The 19,971-nt window shown below is 35.3% G+C and overlaps 1 protein-coding gene across 29 annotated transcripts in view; it reads right to left on the bottom strand.

The window, feature by feature from the left end:
• Window positions 1-758: 758 nt before the first annotated feature.
• The window catches only part of LOC107995623 (rap guanine nucleotide exchange factor 2), a 190,168-nt gene continuing 170,955 nt past the window's right edge, over window positions 759-19,971 (bottom strand). For 9 of the 29 annotated variants that reach the window (XM_062073898.1, XM_062073900.1, XM_062073913.1 and 6 more), the window contains 16 exons: window positions 17,418-17,636; window positions 16,989-17,341; window positions 16,444-16,905; window positions 16,069-16,361; window positions 15,691-15,994; window positions 15,364-15,595; window positions 14,996-15,300; window positions 14,736-14,920; window positions 14,440-14,651; window positions 14,117-14,348; window positions 13,743-14,054; window positions 13,353-13,670; window positions 12,092-12,208; window positions 10,432-10,614; window positions 8,991-9,248; window positions 759-6,265 (listed from right to left, as the gene is read on the bottom strand). In XM_062073898.1, coding sequence (XP_061929882.1) covers window positions 6,231-6,265; window positions 8,991-9,248; window positions 10,432-10,614; window positions 12,092-12,208; window positions 13,353-13,670; window positions 13,743-14,054; window positions 14,117-14,348; window positions 14,440-14,651; window positions 14,736-14,920; window positions 14,996-15,300; window positions 15,364-15,595; window positions 15,691-15,994; window positions 16,069-16,361; window positions 16,444-16,905; window positions 16,989-17,341; window positions 17,418-17,636 — 4,020 coding nt within the window. In that variant the 3' untranslated portion in view covers window positions 759-6,230. Of the gene's footprint in view, window positions 6,266-6,324; window positions 9,249-10,431; window positions 10,615-12,091; window positions 12,209-13,352; window positions 13,671-13,742; window positions 14,055-14,116; window positions 14,349-14,439; window positions 14,652-14,735; window positions 14,921-14,995; window positions 15,301-15,363; window positions 15,596-15,690; window positions 15,995-16,068; window positions 16,362-16,443; window positions 16,906-16,988; window positions 17,342-17,417; window positions 17,637-18,494; window positions 19,157-19,971 lie in introns of those variants that run through there. The other 20 variants (XM_062073914.1, XM_062073918.1, XM_062073923.1 and 17 more) reach the window with 11 other exon arrangements.

Here is a 19,971-nt window from a genome sequence, read left to right as displayed (position 1 = left end):
GATTATTGGAAAATAACGTAAATTTTCGATTGATAAATATCGTGGGTAAGTAAATTCATATTTCTATCTAGATATAATTAAAAGATAGAATTTAATAGAGATTTTCACTTGCTAAATATTTATATCGTTATAATATAATTTAGCAGATTAGGCGTAATTCTACAAAAAAAAATCTATCGAGTTTTGAAAGTTTCTTTTGATGTTAAATTCTCTCGAAAGTTCGACACACGATTGATTGTGAAGCCATCGATTCGTTCACATACTCGGCTGTTGACCAATGTTCTATAAAGGAAGAAACATTTGAAAGACGCATTGCATTCGAGTTGCAATTTTACGCACAGCTGACTTCGCAGTCACCCTTTGCAGTCAGTTGGTTCCTGCCTAAAGCAACAGGTGGTCTTATCCACGTGTCGATCCTGGAAACGAGTAATTTTACATTTTCAAATTGCAAAATACTCGTTTTAAAACAAATATTACAGAAAATTATATAATATTATCGAACATATTTTACAATAAATGTTAAAAATTGCATCAAAGATCAGAGAAAAAAGAAAAATTTTTATCGTAAATTTATACGCGAATGAATTTTTTTAATAAGAAAAAAAAAAAATACGTAAAAAGAAATCTAGCGCACAACGCGAATAAAATTATAATATATAGCGTTAAGAGAAACGTATATGTAACAACATCTATTGATACAAAAGATACGAGTCATGAAATAAACACAAAGGAGTACGTGAATAAATTACAAAGTACTCTTTACCAATCCTTTAGTAGTTCATATATTGTTCGATAGGGATTTTACAGGTGTACATTAATGGGAACAACATCTATGTGTGACTCATGGTAAATACAACCGGAGTTTTGTGTCCGCCACGCTACAAATTGTTTAATACGTGTTCGATACAATTTGAACCATCTATTCAATAATCGGTAGACTTCGTTCCTATGTATATATACATACGGTAGACAGATATACAAAAACATCATATCGTACAAAATAGTAGCAATAGTATCACCACCAGTTTCGTTCCCACGTATTCTTCTCTTATGTACGGTAACTTCTCATTGACCTTTGATATTTTCACCTTAATATCGTAATAAACTTTATAAAAATACGATTCTTTTAACCCTTTATTTGGCCATCATTCATTTTCGTTTTTTTTTTTTTTTTTTTCAATAAAAATATACTTCCTCATTTTCGTATTTCGAATTTTTGAAGTATCAAGGTTTCAGTTGCTCGAATCAGTTTAAAAAAAATTCACGTTACGGATCTTTTTCTTTATCTATATGAAACAAAATCGAGAGATTAGAATTTAAACGTTCAAAAATCGCATACTCTCCTAAAATCATTTTTCCAAAAATAAAAATCAAATTACGAAAAATTACTACGTAAATCTCGTTGATTAAAAAAGAAAAGTTTAAAAGATAACAAATTTACCTTCGATTAATCGCCAAATAATGGGTTAAAATGCTTTCATCTTAGAGCAAAGAATCGGAACGATTACAATAATGATCGTCGTCTCGTCCGTGTTATCTTCGATCGTACATATAATTTGGTTCTACATCCTTTTTTTTTTTCGGTTTCTAAGGCAAAATCCAGTGGCGTTCGTGGAAAAATTCGATGCTTTCTCTCGATTTAGCATGGTCGTTTCGTCAATAACGTGTACCGTACGCAGAGTTCGGTCGAAAGAAGTGAAAACCCAAGTGAAAAAATCGCGGAAAGAATGGCGCATCTCACGCGCATGTTCCTCTTTATTATGTACAAAAGAAAAAACAAAAAAAAATCTTTAAAAAACGTGAGCCAATTCGATGACGAACGAGCTTGTTCTATCTTCTATCTCCGTCTTGTCGTTTTTCTTCTTTTTTTTTTTTTTTTTTGGTTGTTCGATTATCATCGATATCGTTTCCTTTGTACTTGTTTCGTTTTATTAGTCTCTTCTCTTTCTTTCTTTCTTTCTTTCTTTTTAATTTACTTTTCCCTCGTTTTTCTTCGTAACGAGGAATAACGGATCGGAGGAGGAGTCGAGGAGTTTAGGACGAACGACGCGTGTTTTCGGATGAAAAATGAAGAAGAAAAGAAATAAACGAGTTCTGGTTCCCTTGATGTTAACCAAAACGCAATCGGGAATGTTGTACTATGATCCATGATTTTTTTATTAAACAAATTAAATACAAAAGAGGTTGTCGTATCTCCGTTTTCCTTTTTTTTTTGTTGTTGTTGCTCGTGCCGACCACGACTCGCAGTCGCTCCATTCTCGAGTTAATATAAATAATTAAAAACAACAGAGGAGAACGGGAGGGAGGGCAAGGAGCATTAAATAAAAAGTAAAAAGAAGTCATCGAGGGATAAAAATTAAGGGAGTAAGAGGGACAGAGCTCGTGGAAGAAGAAAGTTTAAAGGTTTTTCTACATATTTTGACTTTCTCTCTCTCTCTCTCTCTATGTATATATATATATATGTGTGTCTGTGTGTGTATGTATGTATGTATATATATCTTTTTCTCAACAAACATACTCACACGCTCGCATTGTACAAACTCTACGACAAGGTGGATCGTTTCGTTCGAAATAATTAAGGGAAAAAGGAAGGATCGAGCTTCGGCAATTCAAGACTATTCGAACTTGACAATCATCGTTTACCGTCCTCTTCGCAATTCGATTATTCCGCTCGTTTTCGAGAATTTTCCTTTCACCTAGTTTACATTTCACGAAGAAATTCAATATTTAGAGGTTCGCTTACGATAAAATTATATTGGTTACGATAAATTACGATAAAATTATATTGTATTAGTAAATATTAGTAATATTTTAATTTCGTATCGACTAGCACAATTGAATTTTCACGAGAAAATGTAACTGGTATAGTTCGTTGGATCTTTTTTTAAGAAAGATCTCTCAGGAAGAATTCTCAAAAAATAAACAGAATCACAGTAATCGCGAAAATCGGTAAGGAAAGGCGTAAATGCTCCCTGGAATGGACCATGTATCCTTGAACCGCCAAAGGTGCGAAGAGAGAGAAAAAAAAAACAGGAAGATCGTTCAGAAATGTCTTGGAAAAGAAAAAAAACAAAAAAAAAAAAAACGCAAACGAGATAACGGATGATCGATCTTACAATACTTTCGAATAAAAAAGAAAAACAGAACGGAAATAGCATCGGTTCCCTGCCTGTTTCGTTCGTTTCTTCTTTCTACGCTCGAAGAACCTTTTTCTCTCGATCGATATTTTAAATGCTGCTGGACACAACGCTCGCTATTATTTTATTATTACCAAACACTTCCTTCGAGAACGTTCGAGATTAATTAATAATATTTAAAAGTTCATTAAAGGATATGTACAAAGAGATATTAATATGAATATGCAGTAAATGTCGCCATTTCCGCAGGATCCGCGCGAAAATCCATCTTTCCGCGCGGGTCGAACGTGGCGAGGATCAGCACGGTGTTCGACGATTTATCCGTGTCTTTTATACATTTTCCAGGATAGATGTAATATTTAAACATATTTCGGAACAGTCTGTCGCATTTGGGAAGCATTTGTGTCGGGGCACGATTCACGATTCGACAGGTCGCAACAACGTGGAATGTCGATATAATATACGAGACGCTCGAAAATCTTAAAAAAAATTTTGTCAAGAATTCTTTCGAGACTTTTCTTTTTTTTAAAAAAACTTTTTTTTTTTTTTTTTTTTAAGAACTTCGAGCGTTTCAAGCTAGAATACGATAGAGGGAGGAAGCACCGTGTTAATCCTCGAGACTGCTGCTTGTTTTCTACGCGCATTTTGGCAGATCGTTCGTCGCGAAAGGAGATGCCTTTGAAGTTAGGCCTTCTCTGTCCTAATAAATCCGCGTTCGTTATCTTTTCCCTTCATCTTTGATATTTTCGAGTATAAGAAAGAATGAAATTTTCAGTCGTACAATTCCGTCCATACAAAACGCATCTTTATATCGCACCGTGAATATATTTTAGTTTTTCTGAATTATTGTTGATAATTTCGTCGCAGCCTGTCGACGAAACGAGCCGATATATAATTTTTTGAGAATCTTCCCCTCTTTTGAGAGTCTTATCTCCTTAGGACAGAGGCTAGAAAGAGTCGGTCTGCTCGTTCTCTTTCGTTTAACACGCTCTTCTCGCACGGCGCGGATTATACATATAATAGATATTATATTTATATATTTATATATTTATATATTTATAATATATATTTTTTTTTATATAAAACTAAAAGTACCGTGATACTGATAAAATTTCGGAAAATATTAGTTACCGACAAATGCGTTTCGGTGCTCAATTAATATTATTTTTCGATAACGACAGATCGAATTCGAGAAGATCGAGAAATATAAGTTACAGCAGATCTAAAATTCATTTTCGATTAATAATTAATTAGTTATTCGGTAAAAATAAGTTGAGCATACGCGATGCATATCGATTATTATATCCTCTCAATTTCCTTCCTGAAACGTTTAATACCTTGTTGTTATATTTATTTCCTCTATCTTTCTTTCTTTCTTTCATTCATTCGAACGCGCATGCATGCATATTTCTCTCTTTCTCTCTCTCTCTCTCTCTTTCTCTCTCTCTCTCTCTCTCTCTCTCTCTTTCTCTCTCTCTCTCTCTCTTTCTCCCACTCTTTAAACTCATTAAACGCACGACTTTTAATATTAATTTTACTGACGATCGATTCTTCTCTCTTTCTCTCGTTCCTATCTAACATACACTCGCGCTGGATATTATATTAGAGGCTGATTAAAATACTACGAGCCATATAAATTCACTCGTATATCGTGGATAGAACTTAATAAAAAAAAAAAAAAAAGAAAAAAAAAGAATTTCCAAAGCCCAGGAACGATACACATTCTTCTTACAATACGCTCTTCTACAAATGACTCGTCGTTCGTTCTTCTCATTATAGTCCCTCGAAAAATACTTTGTACTTATGATCGCGTCAACGATAAAATTTCACATACACATACATCGAAGCCGTAAAAATTGGGTTTTTCTTAAACGCCATCGATACGATAAATTTTTATGCTTTTGGGAGCCATGTAAATAATATTCGCGTATTACATAGTAAGCGAAAAGAAAAGAAAAGAAAAAAAAATATTTAAAAACATTGTGGATGATTCTTAAAAAAAATAATAATAATAAATCGGATAAAAACACATAGGTCGAATTGTGATAATTGAAATATATATAAAAAAAAAAAAAAAAAATGAGTTTTCGTAGAGACGAAATGTATCGAAGGAGAAAATTATAAAAGAAAAATATAAAAGAACTTGAATATACATTCGGCTTGATATAGAATTTCCTATTATCTCTCGTCTTCACATACGCACTTATATAAACCCATAAAGACACACATCACTCTTGCCCATATTACACACTACATTAAACGCTACACGCTATGTACATCAAAAAACGTATACTTAAGCTACTCTGGGCGTTCGGGGGTTAGCCTAAAAAGTAATATAATACAGGACACGCTGTCATTCGTACTCCCTCCGACGATTACGCGGTATATATAACATCTTTGGACTCGATTTATTACACATTTATAGAGAATTATTACTTATGACCGTAAATTTCTCGCGCCTAGTCTCTCTTTCTCTCTCTGAGTAGCCGCTACGTGAAACTCGACGTGGCACCTTCGTATCGGACCAACATTCTCATCCAGTCTGATACAAACATTATATTCTATATCTGTATGTCTTTTCTCTCCGTCTTTGCTTCCCTTCAAAGTACTCTTTGAATAAGATATTACATACTCGTTATTCGTTCGGTGCCCTCGTGGAATTCTAACGGGCGTAGCTCGAGATTCTAAACTTCTCTTCTGTTTCCACCCTTTTTTCTTCTTCTTATTTTCTTTATTATATTAGTTCTGGAAGACGAGCGTTTCTTTCCTCTTGCTCGAAACGCGTTCTTCTCCAAAAGAGTTCCTTTAAATCCGGCCTGACAATCGAGAACTCTCCGGCATGAAAGCACTGTGCGTGTGTGTGTCGATTATTTTTGCATTTCTTGTGTGCACCCCGTTGGTCCTCGAGCGAATTCCTCGATACAGTTTTTGCCTCGTACGAGAACCCGATTGAAAGAGGGTTGCACGTCTCGCGAATCGTTTTTGATCCCTTTTGATAAGGGAATCGTCTAACACGTGGCACGACGAACATGCTCCTCTTGGTCGTGGGAAAAGAAGAATAGGGATGAGTCCTCGCATGTCTCGTGAACCATTTTAAACTGCTGATACTTGGGCTGATTCTTCGTCGTCTGAAAAATCGTAACATTGGGATTAACGATGATTTTTTTTTTTTATTTTTTCTTATTTGAAGTTATAGAGCAAGTATACTTTACGACGAGACTTGTCTACCTTGGCTGAATCTTTAAATTTTTATACGTTTTCAATGGTAATACCTGCTATGTTTGATTTATAACTTGTTATTTTATTTTTCCCCAGTAGTGTAATTCTGATTAAAATAATAATAATAATAAGGTTAGAAAGAGAGGGATATATAAATTATTTGAAAATTGTATCACACGAAAGTGTAATTTCTCAACTTTGGATGGAATGTTTTTTTCTAAAGACTATGAATATTACGAATTAAAGCTACAGAATGAATTATACTAAATACTTTTCTATATGTATTCTATTTCTTCATCTATTTTTCTAACTAAATAAATACATCATCTAAATGCGTGAAATCTATCAATGCATACTTACATAGATTTTGTACAGAAACTACAATTTCAATGGCATAAGAAAACTCTTAGAGAAAAAGAATCAGAAATAAAAATTATATTCGCCAAAGTAGACGTTCTTATTCGAAAAGAAGCAAAGAATTACATCTATCAAATTATCGTAGAAAAACTATCCGTAAATAAATCTGTAAAAAAAACTATTTATTCGAGGAGAGACTTAAATCGAAATTGAAATTTAAGTGAAGCGTACAAACAGTACGTAATTTCTATTATAAATTACTCTGTGCGATATTCTGTAAATTCTGTGGTTTTGTAGAATAAATTTTCATGATAGCCAATAAAAGATAATTTCGCAAAAACGTGACGATTGGCTTTATTTGAATTTCAATTAATTTTAAATCCCTCCGCGTATATATATTCACAAAAATCAAAAATCGAATAAAAAAGGATCGTGGAGTGACATGACGTGCAAATAGAGAGAGAGAGAGAAAAAAAAAGAGAAAAATTGGAACGCAAGCAAGCTCGACATGCCTCGACACGAAACTATACAATATGCAAATGTGAAACATAAAATTGCAATCCTTCGGGAATCGGACGATTTCGGTCGTAACGAGTTGTAAAACAGCGAGTGCCACAAGAGTACATCGATACAATTTATAATTCGTTCGAGATGCACAACAAATTCCTGGCCAAGGATGCGTATTTATTTGTACATAAACACAATGAACGCGCTGGATGATGCTAAAAAAAAAGAGTAAAAAAAAAAAAAATGAAAATGAAAATAAAAAGAAGAAACCAAAATTGATATATATCGAGAGACAAATATATATAAAATATATGAGAAGGAATACGAAATTTGAGTTATGCACACGGATAATGCATGGTTACACAGGCAATTTGCATTAAAAATGTACAAGTGGAACAATACGTATATGGGTCGTTATTTACAATATGCTGCGATCATCGAGGAGAGATAAATATGAAAAACATGTAGTACATCGAACAACAAACAAAGACGATTCTTTTCCGGAATCGTCGATCGATTTGGTGTGTGGATTTCCATACATACATCGTACTCGATCGATATAGAAGTGTCTTAAAGGTAGAAAGAGATCGGCGTATTGCCTCATTAGCATAAGATCGTCCATTGAAGGAAAGAAAATTTTCGCAAAAAACGTGTTTCGTTCGATAATTTTACACGGTACGGTTGGAGAAACTGGAGCTTTCTATCCTACGATTCGTGTAGATCGAGAAGAATTGATCGAGTTCATCGTGACGTCGATCTTCACGGTGAAAAATGTTATCGAACGAATTCGGTAATCGTGAAATAATTTAAAAAATTATTGGCATAAATCTTCATGACACGCGATTTTAAATTACGATTCCATTCGATGCAGCAAAGCACGAAATGAAAGATTGAATATTGCGCGATTAACAAGTGGAACGATAAAAAATAATTAACATTTTTCTCCGTGCATTAATAATCCATCAATAAAAAGTGATGGGACTGATGCATTTATCGATAATACTAGTTTGATTTCTTTGATGTATTTAAAAGCATCTTAAATAATAATTTCACTAATAATTCATTTAATCAATCTATCTAAATAATAAAAAATTAACGATACTATTAAACGATAGTATTTTAAATAATTTTCTCATTTGGGAATAAATAATGTAAGTACAATTTATAAGGTAAATTACTCGTTTAAAAAAGAAAATATATATATACACTTAATATTTTTATAAGGAACAGTCCTTCGTATATACAAATATTTACTAAAATTTTCATTCCTCCAAAGAAAACGTTAATTACTATTCAACTCACTCTCTATCCTCACCATCCATTGCATCAACACCAACTTATTCATTCCTGTGCATCCTAATTGAATCTTAACGAAAGCTATGCATACCTCTGTCGTAATACTATAATACTCATATCGCATACCGATAATCTCAAAATCAAACTCCTAAACTAAAATAAAACTCCTCTTTAATTTAAAATTAATCTCAAACATATATATATATCGAACAATATGAACATATGTTCAACATTTCTTCATTTAACCCGATTAAAACTACCGATTCACTGAAATTCTATCCAGGTATCACTCCCACCACCGTTATTATCGATAGTGGTGGGGAGCGCAAGCCTCGAGGACGAAAAAAATTACGTCTATATATGTTAAATTCGAGGAGAGAGAGAGAGAAAAAAAAGTGTATTTACACGTCTAGAGAAAAAAAAAACTTGGTAGAGATTAGATTGTATTTTAACGATTGTTTTTTTCATTTGTACCATCTTCATGGTCGTTCCTGTAGGTAACACCCTCGTGGCTGTGGGCACGGCCAAGCCTGTGCAACCTTGCCATCTGGGCCGCAACTTTGTAAGCAGGCGGTTGACGGCACTGCGCGCTACCGATTCCTGGACGCATCGTCGTCATCGACGTCATGGTAGTCATGGTAGTCATCGTCGTCATAATCGTAGTCCCAGCTCCTGGGGGTGGAAGAGCCGCCGGCACTCCTAGGCCCACGCCTACTCCTAATCCCGTAGTACCTGAAAACCCTCGACTCTCTTTCTCTCGATCTCTCACACCCCTGCCAATCTTTGCTGCTCAACAACCGCTCTAACCCTTATCCTCCGCCATGTAATTCATCGCCATTTGCGATTCTGAACGAGCACGACTGGAAACGTTCAACTAGTCTAACAGTTGCTTTCTAGAGCCAACGAATACGTTTCGAATGTGCAAGTTTACAGGATATCTGAAAATATTTTTAATTGAAATATATTGGACGGGATTGTCAGAAGTATTGTATCGTGTAAGATGGATCAACGTTTTGTTATTTAAAAAAAGTAAGAAAATATCTTACGAAACGAAGAATAAATTCATCTTCTGAAAAAAAAGTTAGCAAGAAAATCTTTCATCGATGTTAAGTAGAATTTATTTCTGTTGAAAAAGTCGCAGTCGTTCAGAACACGCTCTCTCTCTCTCTCTCTTGAGAGAGAGAGATGAGCCGGATTTACGAGGAAACTGTACAACATACACGTTATTCACCGTCAACCCAAGAAAAGGAAAGCAGAGAAAACCAGTTAATATGTATATATATACCCTGAAAAGAAGCCTCGGTTTTCCGTTAATCCCGAGGAAACACGGTAGAAATACAAAAAAAAGAGGGGGGGAGGGAAATAAAAACCGAGATCACACACGATCGATGCAACGCACACCTTTTCTATACGCACGCACGACCTCCCTGCATCGTACACGTGTAGAGCAGGCAATGATACTCACGTGATTATTAGCGTGCACACGCCAACCCTTCGAGCAAGCGATTAATACGGATTTAAGCATCGGTGTATACATATAATACGTATATACGTATATATCAATGAATGCCTCAAAGCCCAACACGTTGCTTCCGGTCGATAGGTATTATCAATGTCAACCATTTCTCTATCTCTCTATATCCAAGAGATTAGTACAGTGTCTCATTTCCCATTCATTAATTAACTGCGCTCTACCAGATCCATCGCCATAGACATTAATGGTCATACAACTACTTCATGCATAATTCTACGGATATCCGGAAGCAACGCAGTTACAGAGTCGAACGAACAGTTTCTACAGATTCAAGGAAGAAAAGAAAAAAAAAAAAGGAAGAAAAGAGAGATCAGCCCAAGTTGCAGGAGAGAAAGAGAGATAGAGAGAAACTCAAGACAGGCAAGACAATCGCGGACTCACCTTGAGGATTTTGGGGTTGGTGATGGTGATGATCGTAATAATGTTGGTGGTGGTGATGGTGGTGGTGGTGGTGGTGGTGGTGATGATGATTGTGGTTGTGGTTCTGGTTGTGGTTGGCAGGAAGCGGAGGTAACACTGCTACCGCGTGAGGGAACGGAGGTGCACCACCTCTCAAAACAGACCCTGCACCACACACAGGCCACATACGAAATGTTTCTTTACAAAATTTACAATGACACACCGGTTTCACCGTCGGTGATATCATTTTCCTCCTTTCCATTTTCTTTTATTTCATTTAGAGAGAGAGAAAAGAGAGACGTCTAGGGAGGATGGATAGGATGAACAAATCTTAGAAATGTACAATGTTTTTATACAACGTTATACAATCAGGTTTGTACAATTTATTCGAGAGAATGAATTAAAAAAAAAAGAGAGAGAGAGAAAAGAGGAAAGAAATAAACTTCGACTTCCTTTATGAACGTGAAGGAAGAAGATTCCTAGAGTGAGTACCGCGAGTGTAACAGATCGCGAAAAATTGGGTCGAAGTTATATACTATAAATATTTATGTATGCGTGTATGCATGAATAATGCCCCTGCGTAAAGAAGCGAGTCTCTGTGAAAAAAAGCTTTAAGCGATAAATGTACTGAAAGCGATTGGAACTCCCGGGATAGAAGAAGCGGCTATAAAGCACGTTTACCTATATACGTTTTATCGGCGCAACGCTCGGCTAAACGATAAATAAATAATGTTACCGGAAAGGATAAAAAAAAAAAAAAAAAGAAAGAAAGTGTACGTATATATATCTATAATATATGTAATATTATGAACTACAGCTTAAATTGCACGGAATTCTTTGATCTTAACTATTATTAGATAGAAAGAAAAACGAAGATGAGTGGCCATGGGACATACGTATTTCTTTTCAACGTTAAAATCTAATCGTGACCCGACAGTGAAACGAATGATTCGAAGGAGTAAACGGATTACGACTGTGTGTAACGGCAAACTGTAATGAGAAAATATTTCAGTTACTTCAGTATCAAACGAGAGAGAGAGAAAGAAAAAAAGGGGAAGAAGAAAATTAAAAAAAAAAATAAATAAATAAATAAAATGAAAAAATAGATAGTTACTCGAAGGATACTCATATATAAGTCATCAAGAGACGTATACAACAAATATCACACGTTTTCAAAACGAATCATTCTCGTTTAACTAACTACAAAAAATATATAACGATACGTCACACACTACTGGAAAAAAAAAAAAAAAAGAAAAGAAAAGAATTTTCTTTTATACGATCACTTTTGCGATTATAACAGAGAAAAAAAGGAAAACAGAGACTCATTGAAACAATCGTACCACGAAACGTATTTCACGCAATTCAATTTACTGTGTCAATCACATACACGATATATACGTGTCATCAACAACGATAACGTTTTAATTTAAAAAAAAGTAATAAGTAAAAGATAAAAAAAGAAATTAAAAAAAAAAAAAAATAAAAAAGGCAATTTCATCTTGTTGGACCACTCCAGATTCTTTCTTTGGTTCTACCTTCTAAACTACGATCTACGGAGCGGGCAAAAAAAGGAAACAAGAGGAATAATGAGCACGAGCTTGTGGAATTATTTGATCTCTTTTGGTTCAAGTTTACGTACCTTGCATAGCGGAGTGCCGTCTTTGAGGTGGCGGTGGACTACCACCAGCTTCTACGCTGCTTCCGCTGTGGCTGTCCAGTTGCGTACTGTGACCACTGTCACTGCTCGTCACCGAACCTACGCACACGTCCCCAAGACACTTCTATCACTACACATTCTAGCCCAGTTCTCGCCCTGATGCGCCCGCTAACTGCTAATTATCTAACAAATATTAATCGCGTTCATCAGACGCATAATCCGCAACACTCTCTCTTTCTGTCTCTTTCTCTCATTCTCGTTCTCTCACTTGAAAAATCAGAGCCACAACAAACACGCCAAGTAACGCCTACGAAAATATCGCGATTAAAAGTCGCGCTCGCACAGCGTTTGTTTTTCGATGCACGCCTACCAGAGATCGTCTTTCTGTAAACGACTATTATATTAACTATTTCTAATAATAAAATGAGTTGCGTGTTATATCGAAGAGAAAAGATTGAAATTGAAAAAAAATTGTATATATATATATTAAGTATCCTGAAAAATGAGATTTCATCAAAAGGATGATTCCCAGATAACGATAATTGTTTCCTATAATTAAATTAATATTTGAATTGAGAAAAGTATTAAGAAAATTTATAAAAATTGAAATTACTATCTATTATAAATTGTTGATAAAAAGTGATTAGAAAGAAAACATAAACAAGACTGTAGCAATAAGATTAAATTACTGAAGGATGATTCACGCGTCCGTATGTCCCATGGTGATTATTCTAAATTGAAGCTAGACGTGCTTCGCCCTGGGATCAGGACCGTGATGTGTATAACACGGGATGATAATATTGATTGAAAAAAAGCGCGAGCTACGGTAATCGACGTACAAGATGCGTGTAAAATGGATAAGCTAAATATAAACATGGAACATTTATGAATTGCGTAAACGGCTGTGCAGCGTGCATATAAAATGAGATAGTTTCTTAGAATTTGCGAGACCTGACCAGTGTGTACGGTCACGAGCAATGAAAGGTGCATTTAATGGTACTTCACGAGATGTGTCTGCTCTTTCGTGTGTCGCAATAAAACAACGTTCAAAAGAAAAATAAAAAGAAGCACCGTGTGATTTATCGATCTAAAGCTAGCAAAATGTATAGAGACACAGAAAAAAACTTGACACTATAAAGTATTCACGTGTACATGTGTGTATGTATGTATAATGCATATCAAACGATGATTGACAGCATCTCGCTTCGAACCATTTCATTTGTGTCGAAATTAATCAACTTACCACTGGTCAACGTTTTTCTTAATGGCTGAAGATTGCTCAGGCTGGTTACGCTACTACTTTCAGCACTGAGATCGACAGGTGGTGGTAAACTGGAAGGAGTATCGCTATGGGATCTCTCATGCATAGGAACTCGGCTACCAGATCCTACTCTCCTAGGTGCACCGGGACTAGGCTCCAGTCCGCTGGAATGTAATGCCAATCCCGGCACTGGAAGCGGCGGTGGACAATGTTTTGGTTGGTAGGGACGAGTTTTATGGGGGTCGGAAAGCGCCAACATTTTTCGTACTGCTTGTGGCGATGCTGCTCCGAACTTTGTACCTAAAATTATAGTATAATTAATACTTGTCGCTTTATGAAATTTAAATCAAATTTCAACAAATAAAATCCTACCTTGTATACTCTTTCTACCTTCGCTAGTGCTGCTGGCACTGCTTGTAGTCGATAGAGTAGGAGAAGGATGTCTCCTCCCTCTGCTCGCATTAAGAGGTACCGCAGCTACTGCGGCAGCTCCCGCGTGAGGTTCACATTCCACAGACAAAGCGTGTAACCGCTCCTCGTCAGTTATTACTTTCATATTGGCAAGGTATGCTTTTACTCTTCGAACCATTTGTGCTTCTTCAAACATTTTTTTCGGATTCGGTGCAGCGGTAGATTTTTTTCGTCTTTTCACCGTAGCTGTCTGTCCTCCTGGACATTGTAACACTGTTAGTAAAAATGAATTATCATATATCTGGCTCTACTTTTACACAATCGAATTAAATTACCTTGATTGCCAGTTGTCATTTGATTTAACGCAACCATAGCAGAACTAGGTGGTTGGCCACCTCTTTCTAACATTATCGATAAATCATATGGCGAAGAACACATATTCGTTAATGTTCTTACTTCTTTTGCGATCATCCTCAACTTTTCGAAATTCACCAAACCTTCCACTCTAGAATCGTTACCAAGATGTATAAATGTTAAATCTTTCTTCACTACTGGATAAAATGGAATCTGAAAAGAAAAAAAATATTCCATATTATTTCATTATTCACAAAGTAATTGAATAATAAGATAATTAAAATAATGAGAGATAGAAACTTACTATGGGAGGTTGCGTTTGTTCAGATGCTACCAATTGTCGATATTTACTCATATTACGGCTAGGATCCATTAATTCTTGAAGATCACTAAATAGCCTTTGATATTTACTTGGCAGTTTTTCCCAAGAAGCTCTTAATCTGGATACAGCTCCATGACCCAAACCAGATACAATTGCAAACATAGAATTGAAATTCTTACATTCTTTACACTGTCCTGTTTGTAATAAATAAGAAAATATTAAAAAGCTTATACAATATAAATATTTCAATCGATGATTGTAAATGCTAAAAAACTTACTTGCTATTTTTATAAATTGTTTTATTATTTTACTACGTCGAACGAGATTGTGTTCAGAACAAACTTCTGTCACAACCCAAAACATTTCTCTGTTGACTAGTTCTGCAAATTGCCTGAGCATTGGCACTCCATATCTACTCTTTAATTCGAACAAATCATCCACGTATTCTGTAGATTCAATTTGCCTAATAATAAGATATAAATATATTTCCATTCTGTAAAAAAAAGTTGCAAAAAAATGAATAATATCATTAATTTACCTGAATATACTGAAATCTTGTAGAGTCAATTGAATTGCAACTTCAACTGCATTTAATTGTAAGAAATGAACCTGAGATTCGCGTATGAGTTCTGGCGCTTGTTCGTCTGCTACAAAAGTCTCCGAAATACCATTAGTTTTTAAATAATATCGAGAACTTAAACCAATTCGTTCCGCAAGATTTTGCAATTGGTCAGGTAACCTGCGTTGTTTAATCATACCTCCTTCTCCAACACTAACTTCAGCTAAAGAAAAATTCGAACTACCTTCAGTTATACCAAATTCTTGAAGAGCAAGCATCACCACCTAAAATTATCTTAAATTAGCACATGAATAGAAAACTTTTATTTCGTAGATTAAAATATCTACCTCGTGTGCTGTTGTTTCTTTGTGAATAAGAAGATATTTACAAGTTTGATCAGCTTTATAAACTTTTAGAACATGTTCTGGATAGTCAGGTGCTCTTAAATCATCATAGCAATACAATGATGTAAGGTCAGGATTACTTTTTGAGTGATAAAGATTAGTAGTTTGTGCAAGTCCTCCTGTTCCTGGTGGTGTATGAGGAGGTGCAAGAGGATCATCTACATGTACACCATCACTGTAAATGAATTATTTATTATATACATCCTTAAAATTTTTCCTTAAATATTTTTTGAATTAAAAGAGAGAGAGAGAAATATATTTTCAGCTTACTTAATAGTATTCTTTGGCAGTATATTCATTTTTATGAGAGCTTTTTGTAATTTCTTTTTGGGTCCAAGAGTCATGAATCCTTTATGTTCCTTTTTAGCGTCTTTACAAGGAGAAACGTTAGAATCAGGAATTAATAATGGTACACCACCCACCAAAGGATTCAATGGATTTACTGGAGTTACTGTATCCACATGCGTTGACAACCTCGCACGTGGATCTGATTGTAATCTTGAAATTTCGGATTTGTTTGCTCTTCCCCGCGGTCTTGGCGAATCATCTGGCATCTGAAGCATTTCTTTAAACGCTACAACAGTAATTCATTGCTCGTATAAAAGAAATATAATCCATAAGTTATTATTTTTATAAGATACCACATACCAAGTAAATTTGATTTAACAGTTATACTAAGATGAGTAGATCCCCTTAAAATTTCAAGAGCTCTGGCATGATTCACGTGTTCAAAACTTTGTCCATTTACTTCTAAAATTTGATCACCACGTTTCAAACCAACATCTTCAGCCTTTGATTTTTTATCCACTTTTGAAATAAAAATACCGAAACCCCTTTCATACCCTCCCAAAATACTAAAATGTAAGACTTCATCCCTAGTTGGTCTTGCTAATGTTACATTCCGCGTTCTCGCTTTTGCTGCACACGCAATATTTAATAATCTAAAATTTATTGACAATTTATTGAAATTGTTGAATGATACTTTTTAATTATACAAAAAAATAAATTCAGATTAAAATATACCTTTGTTGTCCTTGCATTTTTTCTCTTTCTAATCCAGCTTCAAACGCTTCTAGAAATTCCATCATAGCAGGATCAGTTTCAAAATCAGTGAAATGATTATTTACCCAAAGAAGTACTACACGGGCAACTCTATCTCTGACTTGTGCTTGATCAAACCATTCTAGCAATTGACTTGCAACTAACAAGGGACTATCAATAAATGTTCGATGGGTTAATAAGAAATCTTCTATATAAGTAGGATCAGTAATACTGTTTTCTTCGATAAGTTGTAACATTAAACGTTCAGGAGTTCCGCGAATAACTACATGACCTCTGCGTGCTCCGCCATCTAAAGCACCTCTTAACTCTGTTACTAGAATTACTCTCCCATTTTCTTCATGCCGCCTTGTATTTTCTTCTCCTTGATGTTGAATTCTGAAATAATCTGCCTGAGTAACACAAACGAACTGGCAATCATCACATCTAAAAAATAAATAAATAATCTTAATGAAGTTTTTATTTCATGAATAATAATAATAATAATATATATCTAATATAAAACTTACTTTGTTCTCATAACACCTCTATGCAAAAGTCTTTCCATAGTGGGCAAAATTCCAAAACTGTCACCAAGGTGCAGTTGTTCAATTTCTCCATTGCTATGCTCAATTTCCACAGCACCATTTATAAGCACACTCCAACTATCTAATTCTTCTCCATCATTCAAAACTATCATACCAGCACGTTCAACTACAGCAAATACCATGACAGCGCACAGCGCTCTTCTTACTGCCAAAGTCATATTTGTAAAGGCCTTTAATTGTTGTGTGAATTCTAAGAGTGTTTCTATATCATCTTCTGTCCTTTCCATAGGATCTTTTTCTAAACATTCTCTGACAGGATCACGGACAGTCAAGCTCTATAAATAAAAAAAAGTAATTTATTATTTTTAGTTTATGTATTTAAAAATACATTGTTTAAAAAAAATTAATTACATCCATGCTTTCTGCAAGATCTTCTTCTTCATCACTATCCACTATGGATTCGACAAGTCCTGATAGATCAACATCATCTGCATCTGGATCTGCATCTAATGATCCTTGTACAGATGTCATAGTGTCTGAACCACTATATGCTGAACTTGTGTCACTCGAATGGCTGCTTCTGTTGGACTTTTGGTATAACTCTGGCCTGCCTGTCAGGCCTTGAGAAAACTATATAAGAAAAGAAAATCCAATTAATTATTATATTATATTGATTATATAATTATATTACATTTTAATTCATATTGCACATTTTTTATCAATAATTAATATTAAAATGTTTTGATAATAAAATCTATGCAATTAATCTATATATATTATATAATTATATCTTGTATAATTTAACATTGACATACATCGTGATATTTTTGCATTAATTAAAAATGATCAACATATTCGCTTTGTTATTACTACACTATCAAATATCTAAACTAAAGTGTTTACATTAATGTTCATGCCAGACGATCTTAAATCCAAAGCAATACATTCTTTATCACAATGTATCGGCATAATCACAGATTGTAAACAATAGCATAGTGCAGTCCAATAAAATTATCAATGCACTGTCCCGTTTAATTCTCATACAAAAGAAAACCTACGTGAATAACGTGCAATCTATCATCCACAGACATCGATCTGTCAATTGGTAGGAAGAAGCTGCAAAGAACGGGATCAAGAAACATGTAAGACAAAAACATGGGTACTACGAGCGGTGCTCGTTTACGGAATAATACCAGGAATGGGCGTGATGGGGACAAGCTCTGTTCTTAAGTTAGGTTAGGTTGCCAGACATGACATCACGCACGCAACATCGAGCGATCAGAGAAAACACACACAACAAGAAAGAGATAGAAATAGTGGCACGTATGTCTAAACAAAAACATCGTGACATCTGTCATCCCACGATAACCATCAACGATCATCTATGATCTTTCATAGTGATGAATTGTTCGTAAGAAATCTTAAGAACGAGGAAAATATCGCGGTAAACCAAGGCCATTTTGAGCCGCGGGAGATCATCAGACTCACTTGGTACATGCCGAAGGCGTCCATCCTATCGTCTTAATAATGGCACTTGTTCGACACTCTATTCTTCCGTGTTTTCCGTGTTAGATCACGAGAAATAATATATAGAACAACCACTATCCGACCACATTCTCTTTTCGTTACTTGTCCACGATTCGATCGAACTCGCGAAACCCACTCTCATTCGCGAGCGCATATGCGAATGTATATACACGCAGCGCGATGTGACCTTCTTTGTGTGCATTTACGAAGCTCGTGGCGCGTTTGGTGTGCCCCGTGTCGTGGGCCGTCAGCTTAGCAAAGTAGCGGACATGGGACTGCCTCTTGTCCCTCCCCCACCCTTCATCCTACCACCGGCATTCCCTTCGAAAGTGTAGAGTCACGTGACCCAACTGAGCGGCAAACTCCAGGCCCGTCGCAATAGGAGGGCGCACATTGGGGGGCCCACCTGTAGCTTCTGACCGTGACACTAACAAAACACTGCTATCGATAACGTTGAAAATGTCCTCGAGAAAATTTTTCACTTCAACCTACTTGCATCTCATTAATCATTTATTACCACATACTGTTTTTATATGCAAACTTCTATATCATTCAACACTTCATTTGGTATTTCTGAAATAGCAAACATATTGAGAAATAGTTTTTAATTATTGAATTGATTTATAAATTCCTTTATTTAAATTTAAGGAAAACAATAATTACGAAAAGTATATTTTTAAAATATATTTTTATGCACATAGTATTCGGATGAAATTTTACACATAAAACTTTCGATTCTTCGTAAATAATCATGTATAAATAAGGACAATCAAACATCGATCACACTAAAGAAATTATTATCTTGAAGAAATTATTCGTTTGTTATATTGTTAGCAATTCAACGTTATATAAAATTTTCGCGCGTGTATTTGAACTTGCAATGAGACATAACGTGAGGTTTCATAAAAATCGCTCGTGTGAAACGGGCTTAAGGAGTCGACGGTCGGTCAATCGTCAGTCGGTAAACGATTGAGAGAGAAAGAGGATACTCGGAGAAAAGAGTACCGGTCTGTTCAAAGCATCCAATACAGCGGATAGTAACTTAAAGGCCACTGGCCGACCCGACGGATGATTTATACGACCCGTTATGTCGTGCCCATGTCTCACTTTTCCTTTTGTCCTGCTCCACAGACTTTCCAAATTGCTTCTCTCATTCAGTTTCTTCCTACTCAACCGAACAGACACTGACATACCAATGCATGCCACCGATGTGCATTCCACAGACTCTTTAGAGGAAAGACACTCTAATGTAGATCATCTTATGCGCACGCGTTGCGCCTTAACGAACTTTCAATCCGGGAGCGCCACATTGGAAAATTTTAGCAAGGGAACTGTGGTGAACTTTTTTATTCGAAATTCATAATTAATTTACTTGATATAAAATTGAAAGAATGTTAAAAAAATTATATAATAAAAAGATAAATAAATTAATTTATAA

This window comes from Apis cerana, linkage group LG4 (genome assembly GCF_029169275.1).
Source record: "Apis cerana isolate GH-2021 linkage group LG4, AcerK_1.0, whole genome shotgun sequence".
In the NCBI taxonomy this organism is placed as follows: domain Eukaryota; kingdom Metazoa; phylum Arthropoda; class Insecta; order Hymenoptera; family Apidae; genus Apis; species Apis cerana.
The sequence above is the reverse complement of the archived record's forward strand: the minus strand, read 5'-3'. Positions and strand labels throughout refer to the sequence as shown.